Source organism: Capsella rubella, unplaced genomic scaffold (assembly GCF_000375325.1).
Source record: "Capsella rubella cultivar Monte Gargano unplaced genomic scaffold, Caprub1_0 scaffold_7, whole genome shotgun sequence".
NCBI classification, from domain to species: domain Eukaryota; kingdom Viridiplantae; phylum Streptophyta; class Magnoliopsida; order Brassicales; family Brassicaceae; genus Capsella; species Capsella rubella.
The window spans coordinates 1,107,960-1,128,967 of record NW_006238917.1 but is presented as its reverse complement, the minus strand read 5'-3'; the positions used below and the strand labels follow the sequence as shown (position 1 = coordinate 1,128,967).

The window sequence follows — 21,008 nt, the reverse complement described above, 5'->3', positions numbered from 1 at the left end:
TTATATTTACTTCCACTGCCCTCAGTGTTTTAATTTAATATTATTCTCTCTCTATCTAACCACTTGCTTTCTTTGGAAAAAAGATTATATTCGAAACAATTCCTCGTATTGGAGTTTCTTTATTTTTTTTCTTTTCTTAAAAATATTTCCACTTTCATTATTATCTAATGTATGCAAACACATCTTCTTTGATTAATCAAAAGATTCCTTTAATATGTAAATTTCATGTTTTAAGAAAGTGCAAGTCCACGGCCTTGGTTCGGTAAGCTATTCTATTACAAGGTTTGCAAGAAATATGAATTATCTAGTAGATTACTTAAAAACCCTACAATTTTGCTAGTTTTGATATTACTTTGGACTCGTTGGAACAAAGCTTTTTGTTTTTGTTTATTTCTTTTTTTCTATCTATGTGAATAAGAAAAAGGGTAATAAGGTTACAAATACAAATAGATCACGCATATATCTATATATGTTAAAAAGATGTATTTATGTACAATAAATAGGTGTTTTCATGATCGGGCAAATTAAAGTAGATGGGATCTTAAGTTTTTTTTTCTTTCTTTTTCTTTACTAAATAGATTTATTTATATGTTTATTCAAAGTGGAGTTCCATAAACAGCAATTCCTTGAAGACAAGCAAGTAATAGGGTTCTCACTATATAAAGTGTTGTGTAATAATTTTCTAAATGGGAATAACTTGTTTCATGTTTTTGTATATTTATTGCTTAAGTCTGGATTGGTGCAAGTTTTCTATTTTTTATTAAAAATACTTTGCTCAAACTTCTTCTACTACTGATCGATCATAAACTACTATATATTTGTGTTTATTAATGAGTTGTTCCAACCAAAGGCTTGGATCTATATAAAGAGAGATACAAAAATAATAATTTAAGTCCCAAACGCTTTTAGAACTCATTTATCAAACTATATTAATTGCTTACTTTGGTTATTTGACTATTTCATTGTACACCAAAATCAATAAATAAAAAGTCTCTCCAAAGATGGTTTTCGTAACCGTAGAATTTAACGATCTTAGATATCTCTTTGTTTTTTCTAAACTTGACAATAATATTAAACTTCCACCATACATGCATTTTTATGTTCATATCATTTATCTGCATATATGCTATATATTATATTTGAGTTGCTGATATTATGTTAGATGATAACTATTTCCTATAATTTTTAAAATGAAATATCAACCTATAGATGGGTGTGTGTGTATTGACATACAGTTGGACATGTGAACATGTGAGGGACATAGAAGATTTTGATATTTGAACCTAATGAAAGAGTTTAACTATAAAACCATAAACACTCAAAGAGATAAAGAAACCATAGGGGAAGGAAATAGCTCACGTGTTTTACACACAAATTGCTCCATAAGCTAATTACCATCTAATTTGGTGCAAAACAAATATGATACAATGGATTGCTTTAGGTTAGCCATTCAATTTGTCGGGTCCATTCAATCTTAGAAAACAAAAAAAAAAACTTTCAGATTACAGGTTTAACATGATTTACATTTGACTCGGCTAATTAAGTGAACTATATATATATAGTTTAGTTTGAAATATAGATACCAAACCATAGTATTTACAAGTTATATGATTATTAACTCGGGCTTTGATCGGGTTGATAAGTGGCCCATAATATATAATCAAATCAGTGTGGGGGTTAAATCGGAAAATACGATGAAGTTTACAAGGATGTAAACGTCAAAACAAATGACTACTCCAATATTAATTTATATTTTTTTTGTTATTTTGAATACAAAAAAAAAAATCAGAAAAAGGAAAAAAGGAATTAAGAGAGAAAAAGGAAAATGTTACCAGAAAAGATCAATCCATTAGTACGGACAAACCCTCGTGTGGGTCCTACTTTTTCCCTCTTTCATCCACCAATGAATTTTAAACTCTATTACCTCGTATTTTTCATCTCACGCGCTCTCTCTCTCGCTTGTTATAACATCGCTTCTCTTCTCTCCTTATATCTGCGCGTGTTACGCAGTCTCTATGACCCGAGATGGCGTTTGGTTTCTGACTACAAAATTGCTGGAGCCAACTATTATCATTACACATAGTTTTGTTTTTTGTTTTTTTTTTTATATAAAAATTAGATCGGATTGTTAGATTCGTATATTGTTTTTTCTTTTGTATGAAAATTCGTCATCCTTTACATCATCCCAATCATTTTTTAAAAAACTTATATATTGAAATTAACTATATTTCCGTTTTAAAAAAAAATAATCAGAAAAATTAAATTATGTGGGAATATAAAATAATAAAGAAAAAAAAGAGAAGATGAAGTAGAAGGGACTTTTTTTGTGTCGGAAAGGGAAACATACAGTTTTATTTAGTGTTTTAAAAATTTTGGGTCCAGAGGGCAACAAATACGAAATCAAATTCTTTTGAGGTTGCCCACGTCACTTCCCACTTTGTTATTTTTTTCACATTTACATTCCCACCACCGAGTTATATGATACTATATCTAATACTTATCATTATTGTTTTCCTTTTTTAAGTAACGAATGAGGAAATCGAAACAATTTTTAAAAACTTCGGTGAGTTTTCTATGAATGTAATAATTTTTAGTTTAACAATATACATAGGCTCTTAAAAAGCATTTTGTTTTACAAGACACGTTGTGTATATATATAAGTAAGTGAGTGGGATGCAATAACAAACATTCCAATAATGGCTTTCGTTGAACATGTTGCTTTCCTCAAGTGGTAACTACTGTTCTTCTCTCTCTATGTCCCTCTCTCTCTCTCTATGCACAACATATATTTTATAATATATATATATATATATATTACTTTTATTATGATTCATATTATTTGGCATTTCCTTGTGATATTTATATATAAGCTTGATTTTTGTATATATCTGATTTGGCCTCATCCTCCTATAATATAACAACTATATAAGATACAAGAAAACATGTATACATATATATATGTATACGTTTGTATGTCAATAATTATTAAAGCCCACGGCCCACTTTACAGAGAGATACTCTGTCTCATATCTCTTTCCAATTTAAACAGGCCCACAAATACTATTATTTTTATTATTCTCAATTACCCTCCTCTCGTGAATTTCCATTTCATTTTATTTTGTATCACTTGTACGAGAGACTATTAATTTCATATCATCATATGTGTTCACATAAGAAACAAAACCAAAGATATATATGATTCCTAATTTTGGCTGTGTTTATCGGACATTTATATACTCCCTCGTTATACGACATATATGATATGACAAAATTGTACTAAAAAGAAACAGGTATATATTATTGGTTTTTGTAAAATAAGTAAGTGTACAATTGTTACCTGTATATATCATTTTATACAAATCTATATATAAGGATAAAGATAGCATCCCCACAAGCCACTGTGATATGTCTATCATATGTATGTATATATGGTTGTTAAAATGCAGAGTACTGTTCATTAACCTAAACATAAATAATAAAAAGAATCAATGCCTATATCTACCACAATCTACTTGCCTATATGTGTCCACATAGTGTGGACGAGAGTACAAACAAATTCAATTTCCTTTTTGTAAACATTAAATTCAATAATTTAATTATAAGATAAGATTTTGTTTTAATATATATCATCAAAATTGAGTGAAATACAAATTTTCAGCTACTTGACACGTAGAAAGACACTGTTGCATGTATTAACTAAGGATGCATCCAAGTATACTTGTTTATTTACGAGTTAGAACTTTGAAAGCAAATCAGTACTATGGATCTTGTTGGGAAATATCATGAATTATAGTATAAATGACATAATCTTTGTCCAAAAAAAAAAAAAAAAAAAAAAAAAAAAAATGACATAATCATCACTGACATACAATATGAACGATATAATATCAAACAATATGTTATTGAGATACGAATATATACAACTAAGCTCGTATGATACGGCTCATAAAATAAGTAGCGTATTGTTTAAAGGGTTGTTTAGATATACATATATGACTATTTGTTTTTTTTGGAATCGCAATCAAGTCCGAGATTAAAACACGAACGTGGAAAACATCGGACGGTATCGATAGAATCTCGATTTGTAAGGTTGTCCAAATCTTGTTAGGATTCCAAATTTAATAATGTGTGATGCTCCTTTCACTATTTTCGTAGGATTCACTTTTTAATTCGTTTTACGTGCCATTTTATGATTCGTTCGATGTGGGGGCCATGTGAAGCGAGCTTGATAGTGGATGAGATACTCCTCCTCAAGATTTTTAATTTTTTTTTTTAATTTTTTTCGATGTGGTTATAAACTTATATAATAGTTTGTGTTAACTAGTACTGGATTCATCTCGACTAGTGTGGATGATACAATATGAAAAAACTACCATTAGACACATTTTATATATTAAATCTTATTAGAATAAAACCTTTTTTCAAGTTACAAAGCTGATGAATTATATATACATTTCGTGTCTAAAACATAGACAAGTTACTATGTTAGCAGTTAGCTGATTAATTTTCAGATATGTGTTTGATTTTAACGTTTAGCCATGATATCGTGTCTAATACATAAGATAAAAAACTGTTTATGTAACTACAAAGTACAAACTAGTAGTATACTTTAATTTTCTATTGTTATAAGAGGTTAGATAAATTTTACAAAATACTAGATTGGGGACAGAACTAAAACTTAGGGTTAATATAACCCAATTTGTTGATAAGGATCGAAAAAATCTAAGGAAGACGACAAAAGAGGGACAAAGGGAAACACGTTAATGTACAAATATAGAAAGGAGTCAGGAACTTAGGTACGATGTCCATACGTTTTGCGGTCCAAAGACTTTCCATTTTTGTAAATCTTTGAAATTAACCCCACTTGGTTTCCCAAACATCCTTCGACACCGACGACACAACACACAATTAACTTTTTTTTTTTTTTTTTTTTTTTTTTTAAATTTAATTTTAACCTTGTTTTTCTTTTGAGTGGGTACTATATATATTAATATACACACCCAAATTTTAGTACGGTGCCAATTGCAATAATTCACGTTAGTTAATGGAGGGACCAACGAATTATTCCGACTTTACAAGTTTTCATCAATATGGGAATCATTCCCGTTTTCCACTTTATGTTTTGCTTTTATTTTGTTTCGATGTTTCAGACAAAAAATAAATAAATAAATTCATACTACTACCCTTAAATTGATGAGACTTATAGGTCGGGCCTAACTGAGGCTTAGTTAAAGAGAGATCATTAATGATTCTTCCGTTACGTTTTTAAGTCTGAAGAAACATTACTAATTATCTCATTAAGGTCTTAGTTAACAAAAAAAAAACAATTAAAAGCTTTTCTCTTATACAATTAAATTGCTCATTTTCACATTTCTTGTTTAGAGGACCATTTTTTTTACATGCAAAATGATTCGAAACAACGTACGTCGAAAGACTTTACTCTAATCAATAATTACAATATATAAATGAATAAAACAAAGGTTTTAAACTTACAACTATGCGTCTATGCCAAAATTTATTGACGTTCATTGTCCAGATCCATCAAAGTTTTGTGTATGCTACAAGTAAGTAACATGTTGGTACTATATTGTGCTTCTCTGTGTTGCAGTTGATTTCTTGCATCCACTATAAAAAAATATACATTTTCAACGTACACAAATTCATGGTATCGATGTGTTTTTGCTAGTTTTGACGTAGTGAAAACAAAATGAATTGAATATAATATATAAGTTTGGTTAAGTTTCTTTCGTTTATGTCGTGGAAAGAGATAACAACTTTGGGCAAAACAAAAAATAAAATGGAACAACTTGAGCGATTTAAAAAAAAAAAAAAAAAACAAATTGAGAGAGTCGATCGTCATTAAAGGCAATTTCCTTTGAGTACAATGAAAGGCTTTGATAAAAGTTATATTGTTGAATCAGATTCAAAGTTTCGTTTGTACTTAATAAAGATTTTCATTATTCTTTCTCGAAGAAACGAATTTTTTTTTTATATACCTAAAATAATTGGACTCTCTATTTATGTGGCGGTGTAAAACTCCCACCACCAATATTTCAAATCCTCCTTGATCACGAGATTCTCGACCAATTTGATACTGCTTGTGTAACTGGACTAAGCGACTTATTATTAGATCAATGTATTTAAATCAGAATTATTCTTTGTTTTTGTCACCAGGCCCATTGGGCTTTTGCTGTTTGGATTAGAAACCAGTTATAAAAATACAGTATAAGGGAACTAAAAATTCAATTTGGTGTCAAATCTAATCCGGTTCGGTTAACATGAATTACAAGGATGATGTTTTTATAAATATTTTGTTTTTAAAAAGTCACAGTCACACTTCGCTTTTCCCAATACAAACAAAGCAGTTAGATCGGTGACGCATTTATCTATCTCCTCCCATCGCTTTCTCTCTACTCGCTCGTTACTTCCGGCGACTCTCCGGCGGCTAATGGACGCCGTCATCCACGCTGCTCCACTCTCCATCGCGCGCCTACGCGCGTCGTCCTCTCCTTCTTCGCCGTATCTTCTTCCGCCGAGATTTTTCACTGTTCAGCCATCATGCCACCAATTCACCTTCTCTTTCAGGTCCCGTTCCAAATCCCGGATTCCTTTAGCTTCTTCTGCCGCCGGAGCTACCTTGATGAAGAACTCCTCTTCGGTAAGCTCACTTCAATTTCCAGTTCCAAATGACTCTTTCCTTTGTGGGGGATTTTGTTTTGCATGTGAGTTGTGTGATCACTGGCGTCTTAGATTCTGATAATTTCAGTAGATCAGGTGATTGAGTTCTTGTTACCGATTCTATGTAACGATTGAATTGTATACTAGTTACTACTTAGATCGGACCTGGTGAAATTGCACATCTGAGGATTCGGAATTCGATCTTATCGTGGAATTTGAAGCAAATTGGCTTGAGTAATGTAATTGTGACATTTTGAGAATTTGAGCACCTGTTGTTAGGTGAAAACTTGATTCACCCTTGTTCTTTTGATTTCCTGCATTTTGGGTTTGATACGTATAACTAGAGGATTAGTTCGAGTTTCTTAGCTGAGCTTGTATTTGACTATTACTGTAGCCAAGAGGTGGAGTGTACACTGTTGGTGAATTCATGACAAAGAAGGATGACTTGCATGTGGTTAAACCGACGACCACTGTGGACGAAGGTAGGTGTTTGTTATCTTCTAAAGTCCATCAGATTGCTTAAAACATGTGATGCTGCGTTTATTTCAAACTTATGATCTTTATTTTCCCCTCTTCTCTACAGCTCTGGAACTCCTTGTGGAGAATAGAATTACAGGATTTCCTGTGATAGATAACGATTGGAAATTGGTTAGTATCCACTTTCAAGTTTAGATGTTATGTTTGGGAATGGAACTGAATTCAATCTACTCATGGAGGTTTACTTGAGTTGGATGCTTCTGAAGGATTCTTTGTTGCTGTAGGTTGGGCTTGTTTCAGACTATGACTTGTTGGCTTTGGACTCCATATCTGGTAAGTGGTAAATGGGCCAGCTACACCACTTAGTGTATTTGGTTTCCTTTCCTTTCAAGTTTCTTTTTTAATTAGGATTCCTCTTTGAAGTGGAGAAAGAAGAAAGCTACTTGATCACATGGTGGTATAAAGCCAGAAATATCGATGTTATGATGACCTTCTGTCTCATTCGTTGCGAGATAGCACGCTCAATGTGAAATGATCAAAAAGCTTCTTCCCTTACCCCTTAAATCTTAATGCTGGTTTTTTTGGTTGCTAATAGGTAGTGGAAGAACAGAAAATGCAATGTTCCCTGAGGTTGACAGCACCTGGAAAGTATGTGGCCCTTCCTTTTCCTACCAACATTTTGACTTGAATGCTTTTCAAAACACTCATTCTTATTCTTTCTCATTGTGCTCATTTGCCTTGTTCACATTATCAGCAGTAGTTAGTGTGAATTGAAAGTTGCGAGGAACTTATTTTGATCTACACAATTACCATGCACAATAATTCAGCTAATTGCTGTGACCCGTAACCTGTTGTAAGATCTTGTGATTGTTATGTGGTAGAGTTACAATATATGACATGTGGTAGAGTTACAATATATGACATGTGGTAGAGTTATTTTAGTGTTACATTCAGATCCCTAGCTTTGAGTAGACGGAATACTATAAAGTGGACTCAGTTGTGAGTTCTGACATGATGGATCGTCTTTTTTGTTTTTCTTTGCCATCAGACATGATGAGTGTTTCAAACTTAATTGTTTATAAATTTCTCTTGTTTTTGTATCATATCATATTGATCCAATAATTTTTTCTTGCAGACTTTCAATGCAGTGCAAAAACTACTCAGCAAAACCAATGGGAAGCTTGTTGGAGATTTAATGACACCAGCTCCACTAGTTGTTGAGGAAAAAACTAACCTCGAAGATGCTGCTAAGTTATTGTCTTTCCTTTTTTTCAGTGCCATCATTTTTTCTCTATCTAATTTCAGTGTGTGATAGTTACATTCTTCTCTAATATAAGCTTTATATTCTGTTTTCCACTAGAATATTGCTCGAGACAAAATATCGCCGGCTCCCTGTGGTAGATTCTGATGGCAAATTGGTAAGAGAAATTTTTTAATATTACCTATTTCATCTCATACTTAAGTTTGAATACACCATCTTTGTCATCGCTTAACCTTTTATATCTCCTCCAAAAAAGGTTGGTATTATCACAAGAGGAAACGTTGTTAGAGCCGCGCTTCAAATAAAACGCTCTGGTGATACAAATGCTTGATTAAGATATAAAACCAAACAAGAAAATAGGGAAGCAATGATCAAACATTCTCCAATCAATAAAAGTGAGAAAACAGAGTACTCCACATTGTACAATGTATGATTAAGAGCCATGACTTCTATTATGACCAGGGTTGTACATCAATGTGAAGCCTAGTTAACTATAGAAGAATCAAATAACCTAATACCAGTCGCAAACAGTGGTAGTAAGTGGTAAGTGCACTACTGACTTTATTATCCTGCAGAATCAGCTTCTCTGTATGGTTGATGGGTTAGGTTATCAGATGCTTTGGGTATTTGATTCTCATCAAATTATGCTTTAGAAATTTTTATTTCATTTAGAAAAAAATGTTTCCCACTTTCTACATTTGGTTAACCACCAAGGTAACAACCTATTTTTATAAGGTATTAAATTAATATTGGTTCAACCAAAAATATCTTTCATTTAACCTATGTTGGTTTCGTCCGTACAAACGTATCTGTGAAATTGGAATCTTTTCTTGACATGGAAGCGTTAGATCGAGGAATGAGATTTATATCACTTAACATGCTTTACTCGATTAAGAAACATATAATAATGACAAGTTGCAAATGAGTTAGTTGCAAGGTCGTGCTCATCATTAGCTGGCTAAGGAAACCACAAGAACAATTGACCTTTAATTTCGGTGATCTGATGGAAAAAATAACACACTGCTGAATCTGAATCTTCAGTTAGTAGCTTAGGTCTGAGATTGAGAAAAAATAAAAAGTTATGGAAAATGGATTTGTGTGAACTAGACAAAAGTTTGTCAAATTTTGACGTTAAAGCTTTCTAATGTAGAAGGAAAACACACGTTCCGGGACTAGTCTTTTCAAACAAGACCAATAAACTAGAAATGAGAGCAAGATTGATATGTGAGTTTTTGCTGTCTTTTGCCCCACAAAACAGATTAGAAAACACAGAAGAAAAAAAAAGAGATGACTTTAGTAGTTAGGATATATAATAGAGATAGAGAGAGCTTTAGTTGTTACGATCGGACCAGTTAAGACCCACTTACCATATTTGTTTTGTAGGACACTCTTTGTCTCTCCCATCTCTCCAACTCTTAACACTCTCACTTCTTAATCCCATAGTCTTCTGTTTCTGCTGCTATTCACTCACCGCCGCGTTCCCATCCAGATTTTATCTACAACATCCCCGACTGATACTTACTCTACCCCAAACCCAACTTCATTTTAATTCGTTTGTTCTTTACTAATCAAAATATCAAACTGAATAAAACGAACATTTTTCAAAGCAAAATTTGTATTTTGGATGATCTTTTAACACTATAAAGAAACTACATCCAAATCAAGTCAAGAAGACGTATCGATTTGACCAAACTATGTAGTTTTTTAAACAACAAAACAAGCTACTAATAATGGTTTTAACCTTGAACCCCGACCAAACATTGAACACTTTGATTTTGTGTACGAGAACTTGAAGTTTGAGAACAAGTGGTTGACATACTAATTATGGAAAAATATCTCATTATACTAGTACTAGTAAATTAGTAATCACAAACTCAAAGAGAGGTGGTGCATGTTAGCAACCCCTCACACATCGTAAAAAAAAACAAAGACATTCTCTAATCTTCCTTCTACAACTTTTTTTTGTTTTTCTTATCTTTGGGGTGATGGTGAAGGAAGAAGAACAAAGTAGGCAAGTGAAAACAAATCGATATTTATTTGTTTTCCTAATCGTCCTCAGAAGTCTCCGGGTCAGGTAATTTGTTCAAGTCAACCCGTTCCCATGACCCGTTGTTACACCTCTTAAACTCTTCCTTACTAGTACACTCCATATGATCATCATTAATACGATAATCACTATGATTATCTCCATAATCATGATTACCACGCTGATGTTGATTATGATGATGATGATGATGATGATGATGATGACGGTTTCCTCCCGCCGCTTCTAACGCATCTACTTGCGCTCCCACCTCCGCCGCCTTTCTCCTTATATACGCCGCCGACATATCCCCGCCACCGTTTGCTCCGCCGCCTGAAACCGTAACTCCTGTTAAAAGCTCCGGGAAGTTAAGCCGAGCGGAAGGACCACGGAGATAAAACACCGCCGTGTCGTAAGCACGCGCCGCCGCCTCAGGAGTAGAGTAAGAGCCAAGCCAGATTCTTGACCGTTTATTAGGTTCTCTAATCTCCGCCACCCACTTCCCCCACTTCCTCATCCTTATCCCTTTATACGGCTTCTCTCTCTTCCTCGTCGTCGTCGCCGCCGCCGCCGCAACCGTAACAACCGGAGTAGAAACAACCGTCGCTACTTCCGTCGCCGTCTCCATATGGGTTTTCGCCAGAGAATTCAAGAAACCACCAAAGAATCAATCTTTTTTTCGATCTGAAGAGATTTTTAGAGATAAAAGAAGAAGAAGAAGAAGAAGAAGAAGAAGAAGAAGATGTGAAATTGACGGCGAAGCGATTACATGCGGAGAGGGAGATTGATGAACACGTGGGCCAAGAAGAGATGAGAGGAACACGAAACCGCAAAAGAGAAGTTTCAAAAAATTCACCGACACTAATCTCTTAATAACTTTCTCTCATATATATTGGGTTTTTTTTTTTTATAATAGGTTTTTCTCTTCTCTCTCTATATATTCTAAGACAGAGACAACAATCTCATCTTCCCTGACATTTATATATGCATATATAGATATATCTCTTTTACTTATTTATATTTCTGTCTTTTATTATTATTTGGACGGTATTTAAATATTAGCGTTAAATACTCTCATGCACCTTATATATTTATTACTATTTTAATGAAGCTCGTCGGCTCTTTCCATTGGACAATTATAAAATTAATATTCAGGGTTACTATAAAAATATATAAAAACGGATGCGAATGCAAATGATTTTGTTATCAAATTTGAATATAAATAACACTCAAACTACAATTTAATTATTTGTATTGACCTGTGAACTTCTAATATATTTTCCCGTTGGGAATCTACGTATACGTACATAACATTATTGTTAATTTAGGTATACTTAAAAAATTGTTATTGCACACGTTAATTTAATGATCATGTAAAGAAAAATAACTAGATATGGACAGCAATTGCATCTTAATACAGTGTGAAACTCTTAGTTTTAATCAACGATACGGTATAAGCTTTATCGCCTCATCAGTTTTGAATATAAAATGTTTCATCATCGATTACGTCAATTTTTATTTTAGTATATTACCCCATTTGTCCTATGATATGAAACTGTGATCTTTGATCTCGTTTCATGATAGAAAGATGTAACACTGCGTTATTATACATTCCTTTAAACATGTGAATATGAATATAAGAGAAACTAAGAAGCACAATGTATATTCTGTTGGTTTGAAGTTTATATAAAATGTCGCTCGTCAAACTTTGTTATAAAAACTTAGGTTATAAATAAAATTCTACCATCGATTCAGTTTGAGTTGACTAATATAGTAGATATTTGTGTATTGTACGTCGTCGTTCAAAATTGTCAAATCTTCAATAAATTGAAAAAACAAAATAAACAGAGGATATTTATTGACTGCATGGAACAGGAATAGTATTGACGTAGGGAAATGGGTCGTTGTTGTGGAATTTGGGAAACAAATAATAAATGGGATTTAATTTTTAAATTTTTGATTTAGGTATTTAAAAAACTTTATACTACTACATAAATGTTGAATCAATTATACGATTAATAATTTTACTGATTATTGTAAGTATTTTGATATTTCATTTGTCGCATTAAAGTTATACTATATAATATAGGGAAGAGGCGGTAATGACACGCGTGTCTCCTTGTGTTATGGGGACAAGTTAGTGGGATTTCTTAGGAGCTTTTGTCTTTCCTTATTTCCTATGTTTTGTGCTCTCTTCTTTCCTTTTATTTTTTTTACTAATCCAATTATTATTCGATTTTGTTCTATCAAATTTCAAATTGTTATATACAGTAGTTATTATCTCGCTTGTGAAATTTAAGAATAGATTAGCATGAAGTAGCATAAATTATATATTAATAATCTGAACAATCAATGTATACCTAGTTTTATCAACAAATTTTTGTAAACAAATATTATACCTACAAATTTTTACAAATACGATATTTAGTAGTTTGTAGATGTTTTTTTTTTTTTTGTAAAAAAAAGAATATTTCCGGAATTAATTAGTTCGGGGGATTACAAATACGATAGTTTGTAGATGTTATTTCGAATTCTCTATATATGATGAACACATCACTATCTTTTTTGGTCACGGTTTGAGAGACTTTACTTTTCCTCTCCAAATTTTCCTAAACTGTGTTTATAATTAAATTTCCAAACTGTGTGTGGTGAATAGGTGATCCAACCTCATCAGTTCAGCTGAAAAAAAAGGGTCGTAATCAGAATTTCCAATTATGAACAATTTCTAAATGATGGCAAACAACAAATGACATTAGTCATAATAAACTCTCCAAATTTTTTGTTATAAGAATAGCAATCTTTTTTATTTTATTTATATAAAAAAAAAAGTTTAGGTCGGTGGTCGGTGGTCGGTGGACAATGTATGGCGTTTTTGGAAATAGACGTTCCATCCACGCAACAGCGATATACTTTATGTTTACCATAATATCCTTTCAAATATCGTGATGTTACAAGGGACATAAAGGCGAAAAATGTAATTGCCCATGTATACTTCACAAACATTGGAAAGATTAATTTTTGTGATAATTATCTGAAATGGAAGCTAATTATTTGGAAACAGTGAAAGTGCCTTTGGAGTCTATATGCTTGAGCCACACATTAAGACCATCGTTATTGGTGGGATATTAGAGGGTAAGATCCCCCGGTTTTTGCAAAGGAAAAATCTTATATAAGATCTTTCTTTTGCAAAAACCGGGGATCTTAACCTCTAAGAGCATCTCCAATGGAGGTGTTTAATGAATGTTTAATGGGTTGTTTATTTTTATATATAATAAATATAATCAAAAACAATCTAAAAATCTTAAGCATTGTTGCTTAAATTGAGGTTTTAAGCAAATCATAAGCACTTTAAACTACAAGTTGTCACAATTTTTTATAAAAATATTGGTAAACACCCATCATGGGTGCTTACCATTGGAGGTGGTCTAAGATCCCACCAATAATGCTGCTCTAAAAATAGATTAATATTATTATTCGTATAGGAGAGAGTATGCGTGGTAGATGTACTGTTTTATTGGAATAATGCGATTGATGTGTTAGTTTACTTATAAGTATCATCATAGTTTATTACTAGTATTAATACATGAAGTATGTTTTTAGATATGGTTAAATCAATTACATGATACATACTACTATCAAAATCCAAAATCCTATGTCGGTATTTATTTCTTAGTATTAATGCATCTGTCTACAAATAATAATCTTTAAAGTTTTAAACATATATATATATATATATATATTATATATCGATTTGCAAAAGCAAAATGTATGGATTTGGTTTTATTTATATTTAAAATTCCGAAAATTCCGAAAACAGAATATATTTCTTCTATAAGCTTGGAAAGCAAATGACGTTTAAAAATATAGGGTATATACGTGTGAGTATATCATAGGGTAGCTTGGATTCCTATTCCAATTAAAAATATCGAAAGTAATATAAGAAAATAATGCAAACGAAAAGTTTTCAATACGAGACGTACGTAGTAGGTCCGTCCATATATATAGTACGTAAAAGATATATTATAGATGCGACCGACATCGAAGTCATTGACAACGTAAACCGTATAATTTTTATCTATGCTACCTATGGATAAAGCCATAATTATACGCCACAAGATCTTCTTACTTTTGCTACCAATTAGTTTTCATAACAAAAGTAAGTGTCCAAATTTGTTAATAATAGCAACACATCTATGATTTGTTTAACAGAAAGTTCCATTGTTCATGCATACATAATAGCCATTTTTTGGTAACTTCTGAGATTTTTAACAGACAAAGAGTAATATTTTTGCAAACGGAACTTTATTTTGGAATGGACAACGCGATAATACATACATAATCGAAGATGAAACTGTAACATTACACTAACTAGGTTTTGAAAAACTGAGCCTGAATCTGTCATAAAAACAAAAGAGAGATCTTTGACATTTTGATAACTCCATCTTTTGTTAAACTGTTCTCTACGACTCTTATACAATGCTAAGATTATTTTCTATTATTTTATCATTTATAATCTGCCACTTGTTACTTGGTTAGTGCGGAAAGAGATGCAGTGAATTTTCTTATATAATATTATCTCAAATGACTCTCCTTTATTTTTCTCTCATTTCTTTCGATTTTCTAAATAAATCTCCTATTGTCGAGTATAGACATACAACTTCATATTGTGTCCGATTAGTAATAACTATAAAGTGTACTTTGCTGTATATATATATAACAAGAGAGAGTGGTGTATATGTCACTCGTTGATTACTCAACACACCATTATCAAAATACGATTAGTATGATCATCAACAACATCGTTCTTTCATTTTCATAAATTGGATTCTAGCGAATAGTCAACATTTGTTCTCATATCATAATCGTTTTCTTTGTGAAAACACAACAAAACTGGACCATTTTATCTTATACGTGTCATCGTTGGGCACGGTCAGGACCAATATTAGTTCCAGTTTTATCGGATATCCTGAAACAACAAGTACATCGTAGTTCTTGCAAAGAGAATTTAATCATCACATCTGAAATAATATTAGTTATCTGCAGTGGGGATTAGCTGTGAACTGGTTGGCACATGAACGTGCCAATTACCCAAAATTCAAAACTTTTTATTTCTAACAATAGAAGAAGCAAACTCTTGAATCGATAAAGGACCACAGACACATATAGTTTACACACCCTTATTGATCTTCACAATTCTTTTGTATTAAAACCACGCTAATTTCATTATATTAAAAAGTTCAAAAGATCTTCATTTTCCCAATCCATATTTTTCAAAAAATATCTGAAAGCGTTGTGTTCTGCGTTTACTGTTTAATAATTAAAATACATGCATGTGTTTTCATCCTATACAACAAGAAAAGTTAAAAAGCAAATATATTCGAAACATAACTAAAAAAGTTTTCTTTTACAATACCATCGAATAATATTAACTCATGCATGGTTCAACTATTTTGTCAATACTTGTATATATAACATTTGACCTACATAACTACATTCAGTTACATATTTAGATTTAGTGATACACATTAATAAGAAAACTGTTTAGATCATTAAAAAAAAACGTGTTGTTATATGAACTTTAACAACTTGCTAAGTTTGTTGATATAAGTTTACATATAGGGTTACACAACGCGTCACAATGAATACTCTTTATAGAATTAACAAAGTAATAGAGCAGGGGGGAGGAATCATATATGATATACATTTTTTGAACTAAAAATTAGTATTATAATCATAATTAGTACTAATCCTAACAAGTATAGAGCAACCAAAACCAAAAGTATGTACTATGTACAGCAAAAGTTTTGACTTTAATAAAGCCGAAAAGAGGCAAATGTAAGAAGGGGGTGAAAACGTCATAGAACTGTTAAGGTTGCACCTGAAGGTCAAAGAGCACATGTGAAAATTAATATCACTCGTGATTGGTAAAAGGGAGGTGTAATTTTTTAAGTATATATATTTATTTTTGTTATTTTCAATAGTAGTAATTTTTATTTATTTTTTTAATTACAATAATTGAAGCTGCATTTGTCAAAAGATCGTAGGTAGAGTACATTTATATTGTCCAAAAATCTGGTTATTCGGCGTTTTACTACTTAACTTTATTACATGCGACAACTGAATTATTGATACTTCAAATTATTGACTTATTTTTTTCTTTCTTTCCATCAAATTATTGACTTGCTGTTTGTTATATACACCTGCATCGTATAATTTAAAACTTCATTATCTCTAACTTGAATTTTATCTTTATGTCCCTCCCTCATTCATACATGATGATAAAACAAGATTATCTTTTCTTATGAGTAGGCAAAATCAAAAAGTTTGAGCTTGCTTTGTTTGACCCAGATATTTATCACTTTTGGTCTGACCCTAATTCAGGATTTTAAATGGAAGGCCCAATTCTATATCCAAAATCCAATCAATGACAAAGCCCATTTGAAGTTTATAAATTTTGTGGTTTTTTTTTGGAAGCCTTGTTGTCTTTGTTGTAGAATTAGGGCATGTTCGGTTGGGTGTCGCAGCGAAAGAGGAGAACGACAAAAAAAAAACAATAAATAGCTTTTAAAGACTCAAGTATGTGGTGGAGTCGCTGGTCACTGGATAAGTCGTTGTTTTATTGTTTCCGGACTTATCCACCACCATTATATTTTTGTCTTCGTCGTCTGTCGCTGTTCGGAAATCATGGGCTCTGATTAGTAACTAATAGTACCTACTAACAAAAATGTCTGCATATTACCCAGGTTTATTCTTCACATTTCTTCACTAAATACTTTTTTTTTTGGTAAAAACCTAAATTTTCACTAAGTTAAAATTATTCACAAAAATATAGTAAATACGCATATATTGGCTTTCTTTTTATACAGACATTAGAACCAAGCCAATATTTCACGTCGAATTAAAAGGTCACCGAATCTTGGCTTTCTTCGAACCGCAAGACTTGACCTTGACTTCTTGACTTTGCTCCGCGGTTTCCACGTCCTTGGTCAACTGAATCCATCTGACTAAAGTGAAGCTCCATCTGAAAACGAAGATCCCATTTAAACATGTTTATAGACAGAACATTATTTACCTCACGTTCTGATGAGAACATAACCGAAGTAAACCGGTATCAACTAAGATAAGGATGAAACAATGAGAATATCATTTGTGATCTTATTGTTGTTATTGGTTTTAGGTAGATTATGTTAAATCTTAGATTCATGTCTGTCTCCTATATTCTAGGATTGCCCTTAACATGTATAAATAATCATAACATCTTATAATGAAATATAGAGAAAAATGTTTAAAGTCTATTGTTCTTATAAGCTCTTGACTGGGACCTATCAATTGGTATCAGAGCCTTCATCTCGCTTTTGATTCGGACCACTTTGTGGTATCAATAGCAACCTTCATCCACTATCTATCTTGGTTCTGATCCGGACCACACTTGTGGTATCAAACCCTATTTTTATCATCGTTCTCCGTTTTGATCCGGACCACATTTGTGGTATCAAAATCTACATCTTTCATATTAAAAAAAAAAGAAAAAAAATTGTAGCCACGGGAAGCTGCCCTTTGATCTTCTAGTTAGACAAGACGACACAAGCGAAGAAGATGGGAAGAAGCTATCCAAGAAGATGCATGAGGTTTCTTATGAACTTTGAGGACAAAGTTCTTTTGGAGGGTGGAGTATTGATGAGAACATAACCGAAGTAAACCGGTATCAACTAAGATAAGGATGAAACAATGAGAATATCATTTGTGATCTTATTGTTGTTATTGGTTTTAGGTAGATTATGTTAAATCTTAGATTCATGTCTGTCTCCTATATTTTAGGATTGCCCTTAACATGTATAAATAATCATAACATCTTATAATGAAATATAGAGAAAAATGTTTAAAGTCTATTGTTCTTATAAGCTCTTGACTGGGACCTATCACGTTCCCTAAGAGCTAACGAAGTGCCTGCAATTTCAGTCTCTGTGTGACTTTCTGCCACTCTGGTGTGTCTATGACTTGGATTGGACCATACCAGCCTCAAAATATCGTACCTCCAATCGAACAAAGTTTTTTTGTACGAGCTTGTTGAATGTTGTAAACATTTTACACGTAACTTTTACATTTACCGAGGTGTCAGCAAAGTTTCCCGTCGCCAGAAGGTGCCAAAGTTCCTCTCCTTCTAATTTATAACCTGCGTTAGCCAGAAAATAAATGAATTACCATCTCTTACAATATAAATCATCTAGTTTGTGGCAAACATTCAAAGCAATGACTAATGATAACCAAAATCGTAATTAAAGAGCATTTATATATTCGTACTCTGTAAATATGATACTTAGAGGAGCTAAAGTCAATTCTACCAATGTTACTAGCGAGTTTGGAAAGAATAAGATCAATGCTTAACATACTAAAGCTACACATTAATGTTGTTGATGACCGAGAGAGAGACTAGAGAGTTAACTTTTTACGACTATATTGGCTTTTAAAGACAACGATAAGAAAAAGGGAAGCTAGGATATAATAAACTTACCATCAAACCATTACGTCCAAGGGGAAGATTCACCGGCGCCCAAGTTTGCCTACATTCGTTAGCTCAAGAGTCATCATTTTTCTCAGTAAAATTCCTGTAAAAAAAAAAAAAAATCAAAGATTATTAGAACCAACATGCCAAGAAGCATCAGAATCAGATTATACTACCAAGCTTAAAAATACTAGAGTCTGAATCTACTACCTCTGGGCTGGAGATTGAACCTTCGCTCTCTATTTTTTTTGTTTCTGCGTTCCTTGCACAGAGCAATTTGATAGACCTTCGAGATCTGGTTTTTATTTCCTCCCTTAAAAAAAAAAAGACAGAGAAGATATGAATTAAACAAAAATAAAACATTGTTATTATGCTTAAAAATGAAACTGACGATGCTTTAGTGAGAAGAATAGAATATGATGACAGTAAAACAGAACATGAAACTGCTTCTAGATTACGACAATGTTTCATAGAAAAAAAAAGAGATACATCTAACATCTCTTACCAGCCTTTTGGAACAGAGTTTGATAAGGACGAGAAGCTTTGGATGAAATTGTTTCTCTCTATCTCCCGTTTTCTCTCTTACAAACACAACTAGATTCGGACCCGCGCTATAGCGCGGAGGAAATTATTATATATATATAATTTTTAACGGATTAGAATATATTACATTTTAATTTTGTTAGAGTGCAGTCGATTACGGTAAATCATATATTTGGATAATAAGTTTAAATAAAATAATAAAGGAAAAAGCGAGTAAATAATCATATACTGAGTTTTGATACAATTAAAAACACGGTGAAAATTTAACAGCACGAAATAATATTTGTCGATAAATTATTCATTTTGACCATTTTTGTAGTAAAAGTAGGAATATACGTAAAAATTACATATTTACAATATATTTTTTGAAAGTCCAATCCGTAACAGAATTCATTTCGTAAAAAACATTATTCGTAACTCGCTTTATCATTATAATTGTGATTTTAACAAACTACCCGTGAATTATCTAAAATTTACGTAGTTTGATATATAATAAATTTTTTCAATAAAAATTATGTCTCGAAAATTATGTCTCCAAAATTACATTTATGTCTTAAAAAAAATATTTCAATATTTTAAATTCTAAAAGTTTTATATATTTGAACCCTTTTATTTATAATATTTTGAAATTTTATATATGCTCATGTAACAATAGTTTTAATATTGGTCATACTTATAATGATTTTAAACCATTGTCCAAAATATTTAACCAAGTGTAGTTGATTATTATATATGTCCGTTTTGAAAAATTCAAATTGCAACATATTCCAAAAATAGTTAAATTTTTATTAAATATTTATATTATATAGTATAATATCATAAATTAAAAATAATATCAAATAAAAGTGAAAGAAGAATAATATTTTTAAATAGATTGTATTAAATTAGTTAGAGAAATATTAGTAAATCCTATAATTAATTATGGAAATAATACAATCCTAAAATTAGATTTGGAAAGTATCCGGTGTATGTATCCAAACCCATTAATCTATCCAATTTTAAAAGATCCAATTACAAATTTCGGGTAATTTTTTGAAACTGACCCGACCCGAAAGCACTTTTTGTACTTCTCTTTTACTAATATAGGGATATGAGAAGCCAAAACTACAATAATGGTAACAAGTGATAAAAATGGTAATACAGAAGAAAGAAGAAGAAATGATTTTGGGATGTAAAAGTTACTGGCTACGAGTTCACTTTTATAAGCAACTTCGATTTGTTCGTTTAAACGGCTACTTTTTTCTAACGTCTATATTTTTTTACCGTTGTAACTTTTAAGCATCAAATCAAATGACCGTTGGTGAATTCTGCCGTTAGGACTTAGGAGGAGGAGTGAATTTAAAAAAATGTACGACGACATATAGCGTTCATAAGAGGTCCAATGGGCCTGAAGACCCAAACAATTACCAAAAAATTTGGTGGCGCAGAGCTTTCATAGTTTATTGCTTTGGGTGCAGGTGAAAACGAACCGATAACAAACCATCTTTTATAACTACTCCCCCCACACCAAACCGGTTTAAACG

General features: G+C 31.9%; 2 protein-coding genes across 2 annotated transcripts; one reads left to right on the top strand and one right to left on the bottom strand.

Moving 5' to 3' along the window:
• The first annotated feature begins 6,347 nt into the window (after positions 1–6,347).
• Positions 6,348–9,174, top strand: LOC17880759 (CBS domain-containing protein CBSX1, chloroplastic). Its single transcript, XM_006284211.2, has 8 exons — positions 6,348–6,658; positions 7,073–7,160; positions 7,262–7,326; positions 7,440–7,488; positions 7,751–7,803; positions 8,291–8,406; positions 8,516–8,573; positions 8,673–9,174. Exons 1-8 carry the CDS (start codon positions 6,449–6,451, stop codon positions 8,745–8,747), a joined length of 714 nt encoding a protein of 237 aa, XP_006284273.2. The 5' UTR covers positions 6,348–6,448; the 3' UTR covers positions 8,748–9,174.
• Positions 9,175–10,174: 1,000 nt separating this feature from the next.
• Positions 10,175–11,387, bottom strand: LOC17879579 (ethylene-responsive transcription factor RAP2-10). Its single transcript, XM_006282404.2, has one exon. It carries the CDS (start codon positions 11,065–11,067, stop codon positions 10,462–10,464), a length of 606 nt encoding a protein of 201 aa, XP_006282466.1. The 5' UTR covers positions 11,068–11,387; the 3' UTR covers positions 10,175–10,461.
• Positions 11,388–21,008: the final 9,621 nt, after the last annotated feature.

Coding starts and splice junctions, on each gene's coding strand:
- LOC17879579 (XM_006282404.2), bottom strand. CDS start 11,067: ATGGAGACGGCGACGGAAGTAGCGACGGTTGTTTCTACTCCGGTTGTT.
- LOC17880759 (XM_006284211.2), top strand. CDS start 6,449: ATGGACGCCGTCATCCACGCTGCTCCACTCTCCATCGCGCGCCTACGC. Junction 6,659..7,072: donor TGATGAAGAACTCCTCTTCG/GTAAGCTCACTT, acceptor CTATTACTGTAG/CCAAGAGGTGGAGTGTACAC. Junction 7,804..8,290: donor AGGTTGACAGCACCTGGAAA/GTATGTGGCCCT, acceptor TTTTTCTTGCAG/ACTTTCAATGCAGTGCAAAA.